The sequence below is a fragment of the Echinops telfairi genome, unplaced genomic scaffold (genome assembly GCF_000313985.2).
Source record: "Echinops telfairi isolate 266 unplaced genomic scaffold, ASM31398v2 ScPeMD7_1;HRSCAF=3_0, whole genome shotgun sequence".
Classification (NCBI taxonomy): Eukaryota; Metazoa; Chordata; class Mammalia; order Afrosoricida; family Tenrecidae; genus Echinops; species Echinops telfairi.
The window spans coordinates 74,718,834-74,739,667 of NW_022103896.1; the positions used below are offsets into that span (position 1 = coordinate 74,718,834).

Genomic DNA, 20,834 nt, shown 5'->3' on the forward strand with positions numbered 1-20,834 from the left:
CCTATCTGTGCCAGTGCACCTCCTCCGGTCCAGCCGGATATGTAAGGGAGAATTGGGATCATGGTAGTGGGGTGGAGGAAGCATTTAAGAACCAGAGGAAAATTGCATATTTCATTGTTACTACACTGCACTCCGATTTGCTCCTCAACTCCCTGCAACCCTTCTGCAAAGGAATGTCCTGGGTCCCCACTCTACTCCCCCTCATTCACAATGTTATGATTTTTTTTTTTTGTAGATCTGAATTTGTATTAAAACTTTCATAATGGTAGCTGGGCACCATTTAGTTCTTGTTTCTTGGCAAAGGAGGAAGTTTTTTATGACTTTTTCTTTATTTAAAAGAGGAAGTTTTTAATGGAGACAATCAGTCATACATTCCAAGGAAATAAAGAATGGATTGCAATTACAGCTTTTATTTGTCTAAGATGTTCACATATAGTTACTTCATTTTGATTTACAACTTTTTGAGGTAGGTTTGACACATCATACATATTTGGTTTTAGGGGTAGGAGACTAAAGATAGCTCCCTAATTGTATTGCCTTTGGGGATGTGAGATTGTGCTCCATTATTAGACCTTGCTGATTTCCTTATAGAAGACTAGAAATTAAAGTTTGAGTTTTTATATATTTCAAAGCAAAAGTGTCTTGCTTTCTGAGATACTGTCTTAGTCTGTTTTGTGTCTTAGTCATATACAGTATACAGAGTATAACCCCCACTGCCATCAAGTTGACTGCTCCGCATTGCCACCGACCCTGTATAGGTTCCCAAGGCTGCAAATCATCCCTACAGGAGTAAATACCCTCATCTCCCTTTAGAGGCTGCTGGGTTTGACTCAGTGACCTCGTGTTTATCAGTCCAGCGCTTAACTTGTGATGCCACTAGGGCTCCATAGACAAGGTATGGCTACCTTTAAAGTTATAATAAGTTATAATTTGATTTATTTGATTAAGAACAAAATACAACTTTTAGTTTCTTTGACTTAAATGATCGCTGAAGTCCTTTTATAATTCTCAAACATTTTAAATGAAATTTTATCAATGAAGTATTATTTACGCTGACTTCAAGGTAGGGCATGTATGACGTGATGCAGGTTAAATGCTCGACGTCTACACAGGATGTCAGTGATCTGAACCTGCCTGCTGCTTTGCAGGAGAAAGTCGTGCATTTTGCTTCCATGGAGCGTTATTGCCTCGGAAACTATGAGACGCTTGTACTCTGTCCTGTGGGGTCACCTTGAGTCACTATTGGCTTGACAGCAGACTTGTTACGTATACACACACCCCCTTATACTTAAATGAGGAGGAATAAAAAAGGTTTAGGAAATTACGTGATCTTTAAACTATTTTTTTCATGGATATTTTGAAACCTCCACTTATATACAAACTACACATACACACAATATAGTTCTTGGCTAAATATATGTGTGTCTATGTATGTATAATTGTATATATACTATATGTGATTCTTAAACTCACTGCCGTCAAGTTGATGCTGACTCATAGTGACCCTATAGGACCAGATGGAACTACTCCTGTGAGTTTCTGAGCCTGTAACTGTTAATGGGAATAGTTTTTCCGTGGAGCAGCTGGTGGTTTTGAACTTCTGCCTTTGCAGGTATCAGCCCAAAGTGGAATCACCACACAGCTTCTGGATAAATGGAAAATGTTTTTATTAAACTAATTTTTTATAGACTACTTACATATTTAGTATCATACTCTGTGTTAGAGTAGTTCTAGGATGTGTTGGTATTTGGTAATGATATGCCATGATAAAGACTGAATTTGTTTATTTTAATTCATTTGATCATTTAGGAATAAATAGCAGAAAATATGACTACCACCAATGGTGTTAATCATTGCTTCTGGTTTGGGGAGCAAACCAAAAGTAAGAATTTGGATTAGTTCTGACTTAAGACAAGTAAGATTTTTATACTCTTAGTTTCCTTATTTATAAGCCGGTGTTTTACTTGGCTTTACCTATCTTTACCAGAGCTTCGCTGATGGTCCAATGGGATAGTTTGTGAAGAAAAGCTCTGTAAATTTTAGAAAATTTTTTCACTTGTGAGGGCACTCTCAGTCACATTGGCCTGTCAGTTCGTCAAACTATGGTAGTTTCTTTCTTGCTGTAATGGTGGAAGCTATGCCACTGATATTTCAAATACCAACGCAGTTTTGGCCGAGCTGCCCGGTGCAGACAGACTAGGCATGTGGGCCCAGCAACTCACTGCTGAGAAAACGGTCCATCTCCAGCCTCATAAAATAGCACCTGGACACCTGGCTGGTGAATGAAGTCTTCGAGTTGGAAAACACCCTACATATAACCAGGGAAGAGCTGCTTCCTCAAAGTATGAATTGAATTTAATGATGAGGGCGGAATCAAGCTTTTGGTGTGGCACAATTAAAAATGGGAGGAAACAACTATAAACATCTGTTATAATAACCTGATGGTGAAATATACTGGAAGTGGTAAAAGTGCAACGAAGGCCTGAAGCTAGCTATGGTCGTCCGTAGTGAGCTGAAGGGGACCGGTCACATGGTCAGTTGTGCTAGGAATGACGAGTTGAAGAGATGGTGTTGCATTCGTTGTCCAAAAGGATATTTCATGATCCGTTGTGAATTAAAGCCTTGCAAGTGATGGAATATGTCCATATGGCTACCAGGGAGACCAGTTAACATAGCCATTACTCAAATGTATGCACCAACCACTAAGGCCAAAGATGAGAAAATTGAAAATTTTTACCATCTCTTCAGTCTAAAATTTGTTAACTACGCAATAAAGATGTATTGGAAACGGGGATCAGTAGTTGTAAGATATTACTTTGGTGATAGGAAAGATGCAGGAGGTAGTAAGATAGAATTTTGCAAGACCAATGGCCAGTTTATTTTTCAGCAGCATACGCCGTCACTGTATCCGTGACCTCACCAGGTAGCGCACACAGGAATCCATTTGGCTGTGTCTGGAAAGAGGCAGTGACGAAAGCTCAGTCTCAGTCAGAGCAAGGTGCGGGGCTCTCTGGAACAGACCATCAGTTGTCCGTAAGGACGTTAAAGTCGAATTGAGGAGAATTAAAGCAAGTCCGTGAAAACCAAAGTAGGATCTTGAGTGTCTCTGCCCTCCCTGGATTTGAGACCATCTCAAGTTTCGGCTTTATACGCTGCACACTGGTGACCAGGCCACCTTGAGAACATCAGTGAAGGGCAGTAAAGACAGAAAGACCCAAGTCAATGTCTGAATCTTCCCCGAAGCTTGCGATTCAATGTAAAGTGCCGCTCGAGAAAACAAAGCTGCTAATAATAATGTTCAAAGACCTGGAGTTAAAAACTCAAAAAGAGTGAGCTCAGCGTTTCTAACCCTGAAAGAACTAAGGAAAACATTCAAACTGATTTGCAATATTGAGGAATTATTTGCGCAATGAAGCCCCGTGGGCATGGTGGGGTGCACATTGGATTGCTAACTGCAAGATCAGCAGTGCAAACTTTTCTGTCCTTCTGCGCGAGAGAGACTGGAGTTTTGTTTTTGTATAGATCCAGCATTGCTAATGACCTGAGCAGACTCTACTTTTTATATGCCTTTTGAGCTGTGTAACTTAATATTTGGATACGTACTTGATAATTTGTTTTATTATGTAATTGATAAAATGATGATGTATATTAATGTTAGTTCAACCATATATTTATACTGTCTGTGGTTATAGTTCGGTGGGAGAAATGATTTTTCAGTGATCATCAGCTTGTAAAAACCTAGTTGTGAGAGCTTAAACATCTAAATAAATGATGAAATGCAAAAAAAAAAAAAAAGACACAGCTTTGCTACGAATTGGCTGTGAGTTTTGTTTTAAGTTTTATGGGCAAAATACTTACTAAGTGACTCAAGAAGTGGAGACAGTGCGCAGAGTCGCTATACCAAAAATAATTGGTGACATCCAACCATTTCAGGAGGTAACATGTCCAAGAACTGATGGTATTGAGGGAAGAAGTTCAAGCTGATCTGAAACGATTGGCAAAAAGCAAGCCTCCAGGAATTGACAGGATACCAATTGCATTGTCTCAAGAACTGGATGCAGTACTACTGGAAGTGAATGTATTTACCAACCAAAAAAGTCCTCAAACTAGCCGGAAGAAAGGTCCAGGTAGTGGGATCAGTTGCCTTTAGGGCCCAACCTCTCTCCTCCAGAGACCACGAACACCAACTTATAGAATCATCTCCTGCTCCTATGGCCCATCTCTTCACCAATCCAAGAAGTAACCCCTCCATTGGCCACAATTTTGTCTTCTTGCCCCTGATCCTGTGCCCAGGCAGGCATGGGTGAAAAGTATTCCAAGTCTGGCCTTTTATAGCATATGGCATGCGGTATGATCACAAGGTCCTGAGGCACGGGGTCCCTCTACACCAGTTAGCACTCTGCAATTCCCTGGGCCAAGGCCTATGCCCTTAGATCCTGAGGGGCCACCTCAGGTCTTATCTTCTTCTGGGCACCTGTAGCTGATTCTTCCAGGCTGTCCATGGCGAGTTCTGAGGGTCGGTGAGTAGGAGGTAGCATCGGTGAGCTCTGCTCAGAGCCCCAGCATATCCAGGCACTGTTCAGCTGCTGGTCTGCTGCCAGGTTCTGTAGCGGTTCCTCATCTGTCTGGGAATGTGGCCACGGTGGCCACAGGAGGAGTTCCATGTAACTGGGTTGTAGAAATATAACTATGTGGCCAGTCACCTAGAAGAAACCACTGTTTGTGCCCATTACAAAGTAATGCGATCCAACAGAATGTGAAAATTATCAAATAGTATCTTTACTATTAAAAGAGCCCAGGTGGTGTAGTGGGTTACATGCAGTTTGAAACCACTGGCCACTCCTCAGGAGAGAGATGAGGCTTTCTACTACCATAAAGATTTACCGTCCGGGAACCCCATGGAGTGGTTCTACTGTGTCCTATTGGGTCTCTGTTGAGTCCAAATTGACTCAATAACAATGAGTTCCTTTGATCTTTAATATTACAATTATGCTGAAGATAACTTAAAAATAATTACAGCCGTACATTGACAAAGAACGGCTGGAAATTCATGCTGGACATAGAAGAGGATGTGGAATAAGAGATATCATTGCTGATATCAGATGGAGCTTGGCTGGAAGCAAAGAGAATACCAGAAAGATGCTTACCTGTGTTTTATTGACTATTGAAAGACACCTGACTGTCCAGATCATAACCAATTATGAATAACATTTTGAAAAATGGGAATTCCAGAACCCTTAATTGTGCTCATGTGGAGGTTATATATAGGCAGCAGTTTGGACAGAACCAGGAGATAGTACATGATTTAAAATCAGGACTCGTGTGTGCCAGGCTCCGATCGTTTCACGGGATTTGTTCACTTTGTATGCCGAGTCAATGATCTGAGAAGCTAGACTACAGGAAGGAAGGCCAAAGCGTTAGGATTTGAACAAGGCTTGTTAACCTGTGACACATGGATGACACAGCTATGCTTGTAGAATGCAAGGAGGACTTGACACACTTACTGATGAGGAACAGACTACTTCCTTAAGTGTGGATTCCACCTCAACATCAAGATTACGAAGGTCCTCACACTGAACCTGTAAATAAGTTGTCACAGATTTTATCTTACATGTGTCCACAAGCAGCACCTATGGTAGTAGCATTCAAGTAGTCAAAGAATGTATTGCATTAGGTAAATCTACAAAAGATCTCTTTCTTTAAAGTGTTAAAACGCAGAGATTTCCCTTTGAAGACTAAGGTGCATAGAGGGTATCTGAACCAAGCCCTAGCCTTGTGTTTACTTCAGGTGCGTGTGGAAACTGGACAGAGAGGAATTGCTGCACTGGAACGATGGTGTTGACTGCAGCATGAACTGCCGGCAGAAAGAGCACATCCGTCATGGCCGAAGCATAGCCAGAATGCACCTTAGAGCTGAAGACGGCAAGACTCATGTACTTTGGACATATTAGAAGGGAAGACCTGACCTTGAAGAAGGACATCATGCTTGGTTGGTAAAGTAGAGGGCCACTGAAAAAGAGGAAGACCCTCAGGGAGATAGATCGGCACCATGATTGCATCAGTAGGACCCAACCTAGTGGAAATTGTGAAGATGGTGCAGGAGTGTGCCGTGTTTCTTTCTGTTGCACACAGGATTGCTGTGCGCAGAATCTCCTTGAGCACATTTTAAAACATGTAGCTGGCCTACGAGGCTTATGGTAAACAGTAAAAGGTAGTATGGATGCTCCTTTATACTCACTGCCATTGAGTCAGTTCTAACTCACAGTGGCCCTGTAAGACAGGGTAGAACTGCCCCTGCGGCCTCTGACACTGTAAGTCATTACAGGAGTAGGAAGCCTTAGCTTTCTCCCCTGGAGCAGCTAGGGGTTTTACTGCTGACCTTGCTGTTAGCTGTCCAGGTTGTAACCCACTGCATCTTCAGGGCTCCCAGAGGCTTCTTTCAACCCCAAACCAAACTGACTGCTATCGAGGCAATGCTAACTCATGATGACCTGATAGGATAGGATAGGATAGACCGGTCCCTGAGACTGTTCACTCTTTACAGGTGTAGAAAGTCCTGTCTTTCTCCCTCAGAGTGGCTGGTGGTTTTGAACTGCTGACCTTGCAGTTAGCAGCAGAACGTGTAACCACTATGCCATTAGGGCGCCTAGGTGCTTCTCACTGCCATCAAGTCAATGCCAATAATAGTGACCCAATAGGACAAGATTCTTAGGGATGTATTATTCAATGACAAATCAAAAATTGCATAGTTAACAGGTATGTTAATTGACCTTGAAAATATTGTGGCAAGAAGAAAATCTGTAGGAAATAAGATTTTAAAAATTGACATTGTAAAACATACTCTGAATTATAAAATATTTTAGAATAAATTTTAGTAGGTACATAGAGATTTAATCTCGAAACCAACTTTTTAACCCATCTAAGATAGGATTATTTTACTTTAATTTTTGTAGAAACCTTATGTTTTTAATAATGAAAACCATTTTGTATGAACTGAGGAAATAAAACTTTTGAAATGATAGGAATTTTGATAGAATTAGTGGCACATTTGCCCTGGAGGGTTTCTAGTGCATTGAGTGAGTTTGATGAGGCCCGTTTCTTCAGGTTCATGCAGTTATACAGGCCCCCACCAGATGGCAGCATGGGGTAGCAATGTCCCACGAAACTCCAGAGATGGAAAATGTAGCTAAGAACTATCTGTCCCACAGATCACAAAAGGGTTGAGTTAGTGGGCTTATAGTTATTAGTCTGTGGAAGGAAACAGGAGAGGAAGCAGAATGAGGCAAGGAGCGCTTTGGATTGCAACGCAGGTAGGAAGTCTCAGCCAACTTCATGGGGAGCTCCTGAGCAAAGATGAAGAGGCTTAGGTCAGCATTGGGCAGAAATGCCCTTCACTGTTACTCGTTGGCTATGGTATGCCCAGGAAGAGCTTGGCCTCGGTTTGTATTGAATGTTATGTTGGATCCCAGTATCTCCTACAGCTGGCCGCTGCAGTTCTGTATGTACTTCCTACAGGAGAAGGCCAAGTTTATCTTGAGAGAGATCCAATCTTTGTACAAACAGGTTGACTCAAATGGCCTATCTTTTTAATTCAAATAAAGCATGTCTTGGAGAAAATATGGTTATTGCTGCTGGCAGCTCTAATTGTAAACCAGATATCCAGAGCAACCACACTCACTGCCCTCGAGCTGACTCACAGCAACCCTCTGCGACAAGGCAGAAAGGCCCTGTGAGTATCAGAGTGTAACACCTTACAAGAGTAGGAAGTTCGGTCTTTTTTTCTGCAAAGTGGCTAGTGGTTTTGAACTGCTGACCTTGCAGCTAAGGGCTGAACATGTAACCACAAAGCATCCATTGTCATCAAGTCACTTCCAATGTATAGTGAGGGACTCCGTAGGACGGAATAGGGTTTCCAAGGCTGTGATCTTCACGGACGAAGACTAGTACGTCTTCCTCCTGTGGATTCCAGCTGTCATCCTTTCAGTTAGCCACTGAGCACCTCACCACTGTACCATCTGGGGTCCTTAAACAGTTGGACATCCATTACATATTGTAATTTGATCCTAAGACTCACTTCCAAAAATGGAGGTATGATGTGATAGCTTTTATACATTTCAGTTTGTTTTGATGCTGCAGATTTCAGATCTGAAGCTTTACAAAAGCCATGTCTAAATGGGTGCATAAGCAAATGTGGTGAAGAAAGTGGATGGTGCCCAGCTATCGAAAGAGATAGTGTCTGGGATCTTAAAGGCTTTAAGTTAAACAAGCAGACATCTAGCAGGGAAGCAAATAAGCCTACATGGAAGAAGCACATCAGCCCATGTGATCATGAGGTGTCAATGGGATCAGGTATCAAAAGATCCAAAACAAACAAATATATCGATGTGAATGAGGGGGGTTGGAATGGAGACCTAAAGTCCATCTGTAGACAATGTGATCATGAGGTGTCAATGGGATCAGGTATCAAAAGATCCAAAACAATTATATCGATGTGAATGAGGGGGGTTGGAGTGGAGACCTAAAGTCCATCTGTAGACAATTGGACATCCCCCCTCAGAAGGGTTAAAAGGAAGGGACAGTTCAACAAGGGTGCAGTATAGCACTGACAAAACACCCATCATCTAGTTCTTGAATACTTCCCCCCAAAAAACAAAACACTACCATGACCCAGTTCTACCTTATAAATCTGGCTAGACTGGAGTACACACATTGGTACAGATAAGAGTTCTTGACACATGGAATTCAGGACAGATAAAACCCTCAGGAACAGTCGTGGGAGTAGTGATATCCTGAGAGTGAGGAGATGGTGGGAGTGAAGGGGGAGGAGAAAGGGGGAACCCATCACAGGTTGGATATAAAGCCACCCCCCAGGGGGGATAGGGGGGACGAATAACAGAAATGTGGGTAAAAGAAGACAACAGACAGTGTAAAACACGAAATAACAATGATTGATCCAGGATTCATGAGGGTGTAAGTGTGGGGGAGGGAGGAGTAAAAAGAGGAGCTGATACCAAGGGCTCAAGTAGAAAGAAAATGTTTTGGAAATGTTGATGGGAACATATGTACAAGTGTGCTTAATACAATTGAATGATGGATTGTTACAAGATTTATAAGAGCTCCCCAATAAAATGATTAAGAAAAAAAGTCATGCCTGAGGCTACTTCTACATATATATTTCTATATGCTACAAATATATACATGTTATAGTAGAGCATATAGGGGGGAAAGTCATGAAAACATATTAGCTATAACCAAACACCTTGAAGGATGAGTGTATGGGCCTGGTGGCTCAGGACCATAGGCAAAGAGGACATCAGAGACAATTGGCATAATATAGTTCATAAAGACAATGCTTTCTATCTTACTTTGGTGAGTAGCCATGGGTCTTAGAAACTTCCGAGTGGCCATCTAAGATACAACTATGAGTCTCTCCCCATCTGGAGAAAAGACAAGTGAAAGGGGATTGAAGATGCATAGTCTAAAGGACATAGAAACCTTGCTAACCTCAGCTTCCACCACCTTGAGACTAGAGCTAGGTGGTACCCAGCTACCACTACCGACTGTTCCGAAAGGAACCACAATAGGTGATCCTGGGAGAGAAATGTGGGGGAAAACTATAAGTCATTTTTTAAATTCCAGGCCTTTTGGTAGAACCTTTCATCAGTCTTTAACGCTTAATCTGGATTTCTCTCTATTTTTTTGCAGTTTTATTAGTAAATAATTCACATACCATACAATTCAATGGTCTAAAATACTAAGAAGAGTTGTTCAATCATCACGATAGATTTTAGGACATTTTCTTCATTCTTATGCTCATTATTAGCTCCCCATTTCCTCTTATTATCTCCTGCCATAATCCTGAGAAACTATGAATCCAGTTACTATCTCTATAAATTTACTTATCCTGGATTTGTCATGAAGAAAAATGCACAAAACCTCCCCGGACCATAAAAACAAACCAGAAATGCCCCAATTCAAAAGAAAGCAGAAATGAAAACTAGGCCAAATTTAAAATAAGTCAAAGGAGAGAACAAATGATAAATGTTAACATTAAGCCTAACTGTCATGAATCTACTTTCCAGGGCCCTCTGTGATAGCAAGGCTACTCTTATCCCTGGTCAGTGGTCAGAAGGGGTTCTCCAGAGGCTAATTAAGCCAAGTGGAGACCTTGTTCTCTCATCTGTAGCCTCCTGCAACCGGAGTCCTCAGACTGTAAGCTTTATTAGAGCTCTCTCCTCTTGTCTTGAATTTTATTATTTACCATCCTTGGATCACACAGGCTGATGTACTTCTCTGTGGATTTAGTTGACACCTCACTTAGATGGCTACTTGGATCCCAGGTACTATTTTTTCTGATAGCCAAGTTCTGTTAGGGTTTCTTCACCACACTGCATTACAGCCCTCATATCTTCAGTGATCTTTTCATGAACATGCACATTAAGCAGGGCCATGTCATAAGAACTAATTGTTCTTAGATTAGGGCTGTGGTTAAGTGGCAGTTCAAAATTCATCCATATATTTATAATTTATATCCTTTGTTCACTTAGAGATGTCATCATCATTTTATTGGAGAACATTATAAAACATCCCAATGAAACATCCCAGTGGGGCATATGATAATTCTATTGATAAAATCAGTAATTTAGCCCGTGTATAGGTTTTAAAATGCTGTTTGGAAAAGGGAAGTATGCATGAGTATCCAGCTGTGTATTCTGCATGGATTGGTGACTTGTACAGATTAAAAATGAAAGTGACTGGTTAAACTACATAAACAGTGAGGGTCAGGCTCGGGTAAAACATTAAATAATACCCATTTACTAAGACAGAAGTATGTTTGCTGGGCGAAGGCATGTAGTAATGTAGAGAGAATCTTAAGATAGCAAATATATGATGGTCTTAGGTTGCCAGTTATTGGGCACCCACAAAGCAAGCGATTTGAACCAAAATCCATTGACTTCTAAATCTATAGTTGTGGGTTAATAGCCATCTTACCGAAGGATAGTTAGCCTTAAGTCCAAGGGAGTATTTTAGTTCCTTTAATCTGCTACAGATGTTTTTAAGGTGAAGTCTGACTCGCTTAGTGAGGTGTCCACATTGGGTTCTTCTGGTGTGTCCTATGAAGGATGCTATATGTACTTGGAAAGGACACAGTGTAGTCTTGGTTGTCCGTAACACTCAGTCGGGGTCACCTCCGCCTGGTTGGAACCTTGGTCAAAAGTGCCCCATTAGGAACATAACACGGGGCCTATCTTTTCATTGGGGGCTCTATATGAGTAACGTTAAGCATCTTTCCCAGTGGCGGGTTAGTTTACCCACCAACAGAAGTAAAATCACCTCCTCTGAGACAGATACCCTCCTCTCGGATTTGGATTGACATTAAGTTTCACCGAGGACCCTTGTAGGACTGGATTTTGATTTGGAGCCGGAACTGACTGATCTTCTCCCTCTAAAATATGAAACTGATGCCAGTTAAGGGAGGCCTGTCTTGACGAAGTGGTTTTTAAGATGTACCAGTAAACCAAACCCAAAACAATGTGCTGCCATCGAGTCGATTCATGCTCGGAGCGACCCTACAGGACCGGGTAGAACTAACTGCCCCTGTGGGTTTCTGTGGCTGTAACTTCCTTACATGAGCAGAAAGCTTCATCTTTCCCCTGAGGAGCGCTAGTGGTTTCGAACTGCTAATGTTACAATTAGCAGCCCAATGTGTAATCACTATGCCACCAGGGCACCAATATGGGATGGTATATGGATCATAAAAAGTATGCATACCACCTCGGTGCTTGGAAGAGCAGATTAGAAGATTCCATGACCTGAGAATAGATGCTTGCCTTTTTCATGGTGTTTATCCTAATCGTTCATGGTCTTACACAGTATTTATCCTTTCGTGATTGACTAACTACGCAGCATGGTGGTTTCCGGCCGGCCCATCGTGTCGTGCGGCGCTCTGCACTGTCATACTGTTTTTAGGGATGTGTGTGTACCAGTTTCTTAATCCATTCTTCTATCACTGGGCGTTTGGGCTGCTTCCAGCTTCTTGCTCTTGACAACCAGGAGACCACAGGTCTGATTGTGTTGTGTCTTTTACTTCTTTAGGGTATATGCCCAGCAGCGTTATTGCCAGGTCATATGGGATTTCTCTTCCCAGTTTTAAGTAGCACCTTATTGCTTTCCACGGAGGTTATACATGTTTATGTTTTTGATTGCAATACTTAGTCTTGATAGCCGGACACACATCTAGTTCTGGTCTCAAGGTACAGGAGACAGTAGCTCAGGTAAACCATTGGTCTATAGTCCAGTTTCTTCTCTTTTGTCTTGAGTTTCCCTTTTTCTTTTTTGTTCTGATTTAGAGAATAAAGAACTATGGTTGCGTTGTTATGTTGTAGATGCCCACTCGTAAGTTTTTAAGACCCTTAAAAAAGACCTCCCTGCCATCATGTGAGTTCTGATTCAAGAGTGACTCTGGGAGATAGAACGTAAACTTGAACTATTTTATGGCAAATGAATGGATTGTACAGTCCCATGAACTGTCTTTTCTTACACTTTTCCCCTGCATCCTTCCATTTTCTATGTCACTTTACAATCTTTTTACAAGTATATAGTATGTGGTTTATGGGGTCCTCAAACTTTTTAAACGGGGCCAGTTCACTGTCCCTCAGACCTGTTGGAGGGCCGGACAATAGTTTAAAAACAAAAACTACGAACAAATTTCTATGCACACTGCACATATCTTATTTTGAAGTGAAAAAACAAACGGGGCAAAAACACCTGGTGGGCCGGATAAATGCCCTCGGGGCCCGCGGGCCATAGTTTGAGGACCCCTGATTTAGGAAATATGTAAAGTACTTAAAAACATACTGTCACTCCTCTAGGGATAATATATTTTTAAAGAGTGGGTTTTGGGGGGTTGTTTTGCTTTTTAATATTTTCTTGCCGTATAGGTGAAGGTTACAAATTCATTTCCCACTCAATTTGTATGCATTTTGTTTGCTGACAAGCCGTGCAATCCCTTCAGTGTAACAACACTCTCCACTTGCTGGGTTTCCTGATTCATTCACTCACCTTTCCTGCCCCTCTCTCCCTTCTGAACTTTGGTTTTGGAAAAAGATGACTCTTTTAGTGCCATCGAGTTGATTGTTCTGAGGAGTATTTTACTCTCAGGTAGTCTTATGCATTGTATAGCTCTGTCTATATTTAGACTGTAAGGTGATCCCCAGCAGGGAGTCCACCCCAGGTTTGCAAGTTGTTTTAAGAACCACCATCTCAGACGCTGTATCTTTTGATAGCCGGGCACCATCAGCTTTCTTCGCCACATTTGCTTCTGCACCCATTTATCTTCAGTGATCCTATCAAGGAGATGAGCACACAATTATGCTTTTTTGTTCTCTGATAACTGATCCCTTCAGCGCCTCGTGATCACACAGGCTGGTGTGTTTCTTCCATGCAGGCTTTGTTGCTTCTGAGCTAAGAAAGAAAGCTGATGGTGCCCGGCTATCAAAAGGTATAGCATCTGGGGTCTTAAAGGCTTGAAGGTAAACAAGCAGCCATCTACCTCAGAAGCAACAAAGCCCACATGGAAGAAGCACACCAGCCTGTGCAATCACGAGCTGTCGAAGGTATCAGGTATAAGGCATCATCAGAACAAAAAATCTTACCATAGTGGATGTTGGGGGGAGCACGGAGTGGAGACCCAAAGCCCATTTGTAGGCCACTGGAGATCCCCTTGCAGAGGGGTCTCCGGGAGGAGACGAGCCAGTCAGGGTGCGATACAGCAACGATGAAAAATACAACTTTCCTCTAGTTCCTAAATGCCTCCTCCCCCGCCCCATTATCATGATACGAATTCTACCTTGCAAGTCTGGTTAGACCAGAGGATGTACACTGGTACAGATAGGAACTGGAAACATAGGGAATCCAGAGTGGATGATCCCTTCAGGACCAGTGGTGTAAGTAGTTACACTGGGAGGGTAGAGGGAAGATGGGTTGGAAAGGGGGAACTGATTACAAGGATCTACATGTGACCTCCTCCCTGGGGGATGGACAACAGAAAAGTGAGTGAAGGGAGAGTCGGACAGGGCAAGAATGCTGGGGGCTTAAGTGGAGAGGAAATGTTTTGAGAATGATGAGGGCAATGAATGTACAAATGCGCTTTACACAATTGATGTATGTATGGATTGTGATGAGTTGTATGAGTTCCTAATAAAACGATTGACAAAGAAAAGAACCACCATCTCAGGAGTTGCACTAATTTCTGTCCAACTGTTAAGTCGAATGTTTATTTTTTATGACTTCATGTTTTGTTCTCCATTTTTCTCCCACCCTGTCCTGGTGCTTCTATTATGACCTTGACCAGAGTGGCTGGTTCTGGTAGCTGGGCACCATCTAGTTGAAATGAGTGTTTCTTTTTGTATCTTTAATGTAGTATGTTTTTCTTAAACTTTGTTTCATGAGGAGCCTGGTGGTGTAGTGGTTATGAAATGAGTGTTTCTTTTTGTATCTTTAACGTGCAAGTGTATGTTTTTTTCAAACTTTGTTTCATGAGGAGCCTGGTGGTGTAGTGGTTATGCGTTGGGGTGCTAACTGCATGGTCAGCAGTTTAATACCACCCGCTGCTCCTTGGGAGATAGATGGGCTTTCTACTCCCGCAGAGAGTTAGGTATCTTTGAAGCTCACATGTCCAGCTCTGTTCCGGGCTGTAGGGTTTCCGTGAGGGGGAATTAGCTCAGTGGCAGGGAGCTTGTTTTTTGGTGGAGTTTATCGTGGATTGGGTGAAACTATACAGCATATCTGCTTTGCATTCGCTAATCCATCCATGTATTGTTTGTGACCTCGATCTGCAGTTGCCGTAATAAAACAGCACTTACTCTGCCTCCCCCCGTTGTTTCCTGTTCCCATTCCTCCTCCTTTCTTCACACGGCAGGCCTTCTAAACTTAGTCCTTGAGCAAATGCTGCCCTTGGGTTTCCCATGATTGCTTATTCTAAGCAGCGTGTACCGCCAGTGTTCTTGTTCCCGTTATAGAGTTGTCTGTTATTTGGCTGAAAGTGGAGCTATGGAGATAAGTTCACTTCCAGAGGGCCATGTTGAGGGGTTCTCCAGTCTCGTATCTGACTAGTAAACTTGTGTGTGTTTTAATGAATTTTGAGTTTTCCACATTCCTACTTCATCTAGGATCTTCTACCAGAGCAGTTGGTAGTGTCCATTCATTGTGCCTTAGATGGCCACTCACAGGCTTTTAAGACTCCAGCTAATACTCCCTTCAGTAGGCTGTAGAACACTGTCTTTGTAAACTGTGTTATGCTAGTTGACCTGTCCCCCAAAACTACAGTCCTTAACTCTTGCATCCTGTGACTCATTCCCTCAAGGTGTTTGATTCTGTGTAAAAAGTTTTAATTTCTTTGCAACATAGGTAAACACAGAAAAAGAAATAGTCTGTCAAATCTGTATATGGACATGTATTTGTGGCTGTGTCCTACTCCCATATATCCATTGTACATCAGAGTCATTGCAGGATTGTATCTGTAATAGTATTCACCTGTTACTTTAATTCTTCTAAACCTCCCAGTGTCTTCCTCTGCCTCACTTACGTTTTGCTGACTCTCCTCTTATTGCACTGCCTTCCCCTTCACCCAAGTTAAGATGCTTTGAGCCTCCAGCTAGTAATATACCCTCCCACCCTAGTAACCCTCAAAGAATGTTTCAGTTACTGTGAAAATCTTGAGTTTTACAATCATGGTCCTTTTGTGGCCGACTAATTTCATTCAGCCTAATGTTCTCCAGGTGCATCCATGTTATGCTGTGCTTTGCAGTCTCACCATTATTCTTTAGTGTTGCCTGCATTTCCTTGTGTGTAGGTGCCATAGTTTATTTATCCATTCTGCTTGTAGTCCTTTAGGTTATTTATGTCATTTTTGCTATTGTGAATAGTGCTGGCATGAACTTGGGTATTCATACACCTGTTCGTGAAGAGCAAGGATGTCACTTTGAGGACTGAGGTGCGCCTGACCCAAGCCCACAGTATTTTCAGTTACCTCATATGCATGCAAACTCTGGACAGTGAATAAGGAAGACCGCAGAAAAACTGATGCATTTGAATTGTGGTGTTGACCAAGAATCGAAAGTACCGTGGACTGCCAGAAGAACAAACAGATTTGTCATGGAAAAGTACAGCTGGAATACTCTCTAGAACAAAGGATGGCGAGACTGTCTCATGTGCTTTGGACATGTTATCAGGAGAGACTAGTCCCTGAAAAAGAAAATCATGTTTGGTAAAGTAAAAGAGTATTGAAAAAGTAGAAGACCCATTATCATGATCCCAGTTCTACCTTACAAATCCGGCTAGACCAGAGGATGTACACTGGTCCAGATAGGAACTGGAAACACAGGGAATCCAGGACAGATGATCCCTTCAGGACGAGTGGTGAAAGGTGATATCAGGAGGGTGAGGCGGAAACGGGGAAGTGATTACAGGGATGTACATATAACCTCCTCCCTGGGGGACGGACAACAGAAAAGAAGATGAAGGGAGACATTGGACTGTGTAAGATAGGACAAAATGATAATTTATAAATCATCAAGGGTTCAGCAGGGAGTGGGGAGGGAAGGGGGGGAAATGAGCTGATACCAAGGCCTCAAGTAGAAAGAAAATGTTTTGGAAATGTTGATGGTAACGTGTGCAAGTGTGCTTAATACAATTGAATGATGGATTATCATAAGATTTTTAAGAGCCCCCCCCAATAAAATGATAAAAAAATTAAATAAAATTTATTTCTTTAGTTGTATTAGCCCTTATTCTAAGTACTCAATAGCATGTGAAGGGAGTAGCTATATAGACAGCTCAGATATAGAGTATTTCTGTCATTGTAAAAAAGAGTTTGAATTTACTCAGTCTCCTTGAAATTCATTCTAATTTTACTAATTACTCCATCCTAATTTGTTTGCTATGCTCCTTTGGGCTATTTCTTTGTCATACTTTCTTGATGTGCAGGGTGTTGACTGTTAGTTCATCCAGGATCATGCTCTCCTGATTGTTTATTTTCATGCATTTATTCCTCAGTAGCGGTTGCTCAGCAGCTGGTCCCAAACCACCAGCCACTGCTGGGGAGAAAGACGGGGCTTTCTACTCCCACAAAGTTAGTCTCAGAAGCGCACAGGGTCAGGTCTGCCTTGCCCTGTGCAGTTGCTAGAGTCACCCGCGACTTGACGGCAGTGAGTTAGGTTGGTTCTGGAGTGAAGTGTTTTGAGTATCAGAAATAGTAGGTTTAAAACATAGAATTAGAAAAATATGTTGCAGACTAATGCATTGTCTACACTATTGGTTATTATTGGAACTACTACAATTGCTTTAAAGTTAAACAAAACATCAGAAAGAAGGAAACCGCTTTCCATAAAATTAAGGGGAAAGGTATCAATAGAAATGTCCAACGTATTTACTTATTCATTTATATGTTTTTCTTGTCCAAGGACTACAACTCCAGGGGAAACGAAACTGCTGGCCTCTGAAATCTATGACCTTCTTCAGTCCGCGAATATGGCAGATGGTGATAGCTACAATGAAATGAATTCACGTCGCAGGAAAGCGCAGTTTTTTCTGGGCACCACCAACAAACGTGCCAAAACAGTGGTTTTGCATATAGATGGTCTTGATGATACAGTAAGTATGTTTTATAAACATAAGGTTCACTCATAAGCTGGGAAAAAGAAATTGTATTAGCTTAATGGTTGCTTCAGTCTCATCTGTGAACATTCTTCAAAATTAGTCTCAACCATCAGTGTTTTATAATGATAAAGAGTGTCATTTATATTACATCGGTCAGTTAACCAGAGGATGTGATGGTTTTATGTATTTGTTTCCCTAATAATAGCTTCAAAATACATGAAGCAAAAATTTACTGAGAAGAGATATAGACACCGCCTTGATTTGAGTTGCAGTTTTCAGCACTTTCTCAATGTACCAAACAGAAAAACAAGACTTGAATAACATTATCAAAGTATCTTTACCTAATTGACGTTCATAGAATACCAACAACAGAATCAGGCACATGGATCATTTACCAAGACAGATCAAATTCTAGGTTATAAAAGAATTAGAACCATATAAAATTTATTTTCTGAGCATAGTATGAAAAGAGCATAAAAAAGTTTGGGAAGAAATTTGTAGTCTTTTCATTTCATTCTTCCACTAACGTTTTGACGCTTCCTGTTAAAAACCTAGTTAGAAATCAACAATAGAAAGATACCGGGAAAATGCCAAATGCTTGGAAACTATTTAATTGATTTCTAAAATAATTCATGGGTGAATGAAGAAAGCGCAAGAGATATTAAATAGCATTTTGAACTATCTGAAAGTGATGGTGTAACCTCTAAAAAAATTGTTTGAAACAATCATCTTACTGATTGCTTTTCACTTTTGTTGTTTATAGTTATTCTTTGTTCCCTTTTGCTCCTTTTCCCCCTCCATTTTCTGTTTTTGACTTTATTCTTTTAAAAAAAATTAACTTTGCATTATGAATTAGGTGGGGTTTATATTTCAGATCATCAGATTTGTATGCAGCAATTTAAAAACCTGTCAACCTTCCCCCCAACCCCCAATCACTTGCCTTTACCTGTCCTCCCCTTTTGCTCTTCTTCTTCTAGAATATTATCTTCCCTGTCACCTTAGCAAAAATCTGTTGCTCCTCTTCCTCCCGCTGTTGCTAACACCTGTTGCTCCCCCTCCTCCCCCGCTGGTAACCATCCCCCCGAAAGAGCTGAAGGTTAGGTTATGTATTATGCTGAGTTGTTAGCACCGTCAGAAGATCACGAGGACCCAAAAGAGACTGTTGATAACCCTTAAAGCTGCAGTGGTTGCTGTGCTTGGGTTCTCTAGGGAAGCAAAACCAGTGATGCTTGTGTGTGTTTGTCTGTAGAAAGAGACTAGTATTAAGAAATGGCTCACACAGTGCAGGAGTAGGTAAGCCCAGTCCAGTCCAAGTCAGGCTTCTCCTGACTAGTGTAGCTGTGGAAGCAGACAAACAGGAAGCGGGATGTTGAAGCAGGAGGGCCCACAAGTTGGTGGATGCAGAAGTAATGAATCCGAGGTTGGCCGGATGAATCCAAGGTAAGTAGTCTGTTCCTGGCATTGGCAGGTGGCACAACAGAAGATTGACAAATCAGGTGCTGGATCCAGCTCCAGCACAAGGCGAAGGGCAAAAGAGGCTAGCCATGCTCTGGACCTCTTTCTTATACACAAGGCCACGCCCCCAAGGAGGTGTCACCAGACTGAGGCCAGATTCATAGGCTGGGCTCCACCCCTCCATCCCCCAAAGTGTCTAGTTGACACAAACTCCAACCACATAGTATCCATTTAGAATGTCATAAGAGAAGGATGCAGCAGCACGACTGCTTTATAAATATTAACTGGTTTGAGAAATAATGACTTAAACACCGAATGCATCCTGATTCTTACTTGACTCTATTAGAACTTAACCCCAGAGATTTTTAAGTTAGAGTAAGAGCTGTAAAACTTTTTTTTCTGTAAAGAAACATAGAGTAAATATTTGTGGCTTTGCAGGCCATATGCACTCTGTTTTATCTAGTAACTACCTTAACATGCAAGTTGCCAAATATAGGCAGTGTCTACAGAAATGGGTATGGCTGTGTTCCAGGAAAACTATTCACACAATCAACGGGTAGGCCATAGATTATTTAATCTTGTGCTAGAAGAATCTCTGCCTTTCAGCATTTTCTTTGGGCTATTTATTCTTAGTTCTCTTCTGATAGATAGCTGTAAGATATAAATCAATGCTGTTTAATGTATTTTGGATAAAAATTATTAGAACTTAATATTAGCAATGAAGCTTGAAAATATATCAGGATAGGAATTATTACTCTATTAATCTTGTACAATTTAATAAAGTTAATTAAGTACTCTGCTCCCAAAATATGAGACGGTAGAACAGAAATAGGATCATTTGCTTCTCGAATGTAGCGACTAGTTGACCCTAACTGGGGCTTGAATTGATTTACTCCCTTTTATTGTTCAACTATTTTGAAAGCAATATGCTGTTTATTTTTCAGTCTCGGCGAAATCTATGTGAAGAGGCTTTGCTAAAAATTAAAGGAGTTATTAGCTTTACTTTTCAAATGGCTGTTCAAAGATGCGTGGTACGAATCCGTTCAGACCTGAAGGCGGAGGTTAGTGTTTTAGATGACTGAAGTGCATGCTGAGATGCAGGAAAGGAAATCCGTGTTCCACATTTGTTCTTCTCACCCCGGCCTAGGCTTTGGCGTCAGCAATCGCATCAACTAAAGTTCTGAAAGCCCAGCAAGTTGTGAAAAGTGAGAGTGGAGAAGAGGTAACGGCTTTTAGAAAGTGCTTTTCTACCTAACACTGTCTCCGAGGTTTTCTTTATGTCTAGAAGATTGCCACTCTTTCTGGCCCAGTGCTTGGCGAGGAGATTTGAGAGGACTGTCTGAATATATCTTGGTTGCTAATCGGTTGATAACAGCTCTTTTGTCGGATTCCGAGTCTGCAACTGTGAATTGAATTTCTTTTATCTCAGTATAAATGCTTTGCTGATCTTCTAGGGATATTAAATACTTTCTTCATAGCCATCTTTAGTTTTATCAAATTATGAAGAAAAAGTCTAAACACTGGCCACATAAATGCGGTAGAAAACTACCTATTGAAACCGTCCTACTTTGTTAGGGACAATGAAACCACTTACCTTAGCTCACTTGGATTGCCACAGGAGGGGCAGTGGTACTCCACCATCCACCATGAGCAGGCGCTTGCCTGAGTCTTTGTTCAAAAGACCACAGTTGCACAATAACTGCGAGAGCTTTAGGAGATAA

General features: G+C 41.5%; 1 protein-coding gene across 2 annotated transcripts in view; it reads left to right on the forward strand.

The window, feature by feature from the left end:
- Window positions 1-20,834, forward strand: part of ARMC1 (armadillo repeat containing 1) — a 42,084-nt gene that overhangs the window by 17,599 nt on the left and 3,651 nt on the right. For both annotated transcript variants that reach the window (XM_004697543.2, XM_045299956.1), the window contains exons 4-6: window positions 17,463-17,652; window positions 20,058-20,174; window positions 20,261-20,335. In XM_004697543.2, the coding sequence (XP_004697600.1) occupies window positions 17,463-17,652; window positions 20,058-20,174; window positions 20,261-20,335 (382 nt within the window). The remainder of the gene's footprint in view (window positions 1-17,462; window positions 17,653-20,057; window positions 20,175-20,260; window positions 20,336-20,834) is intronic.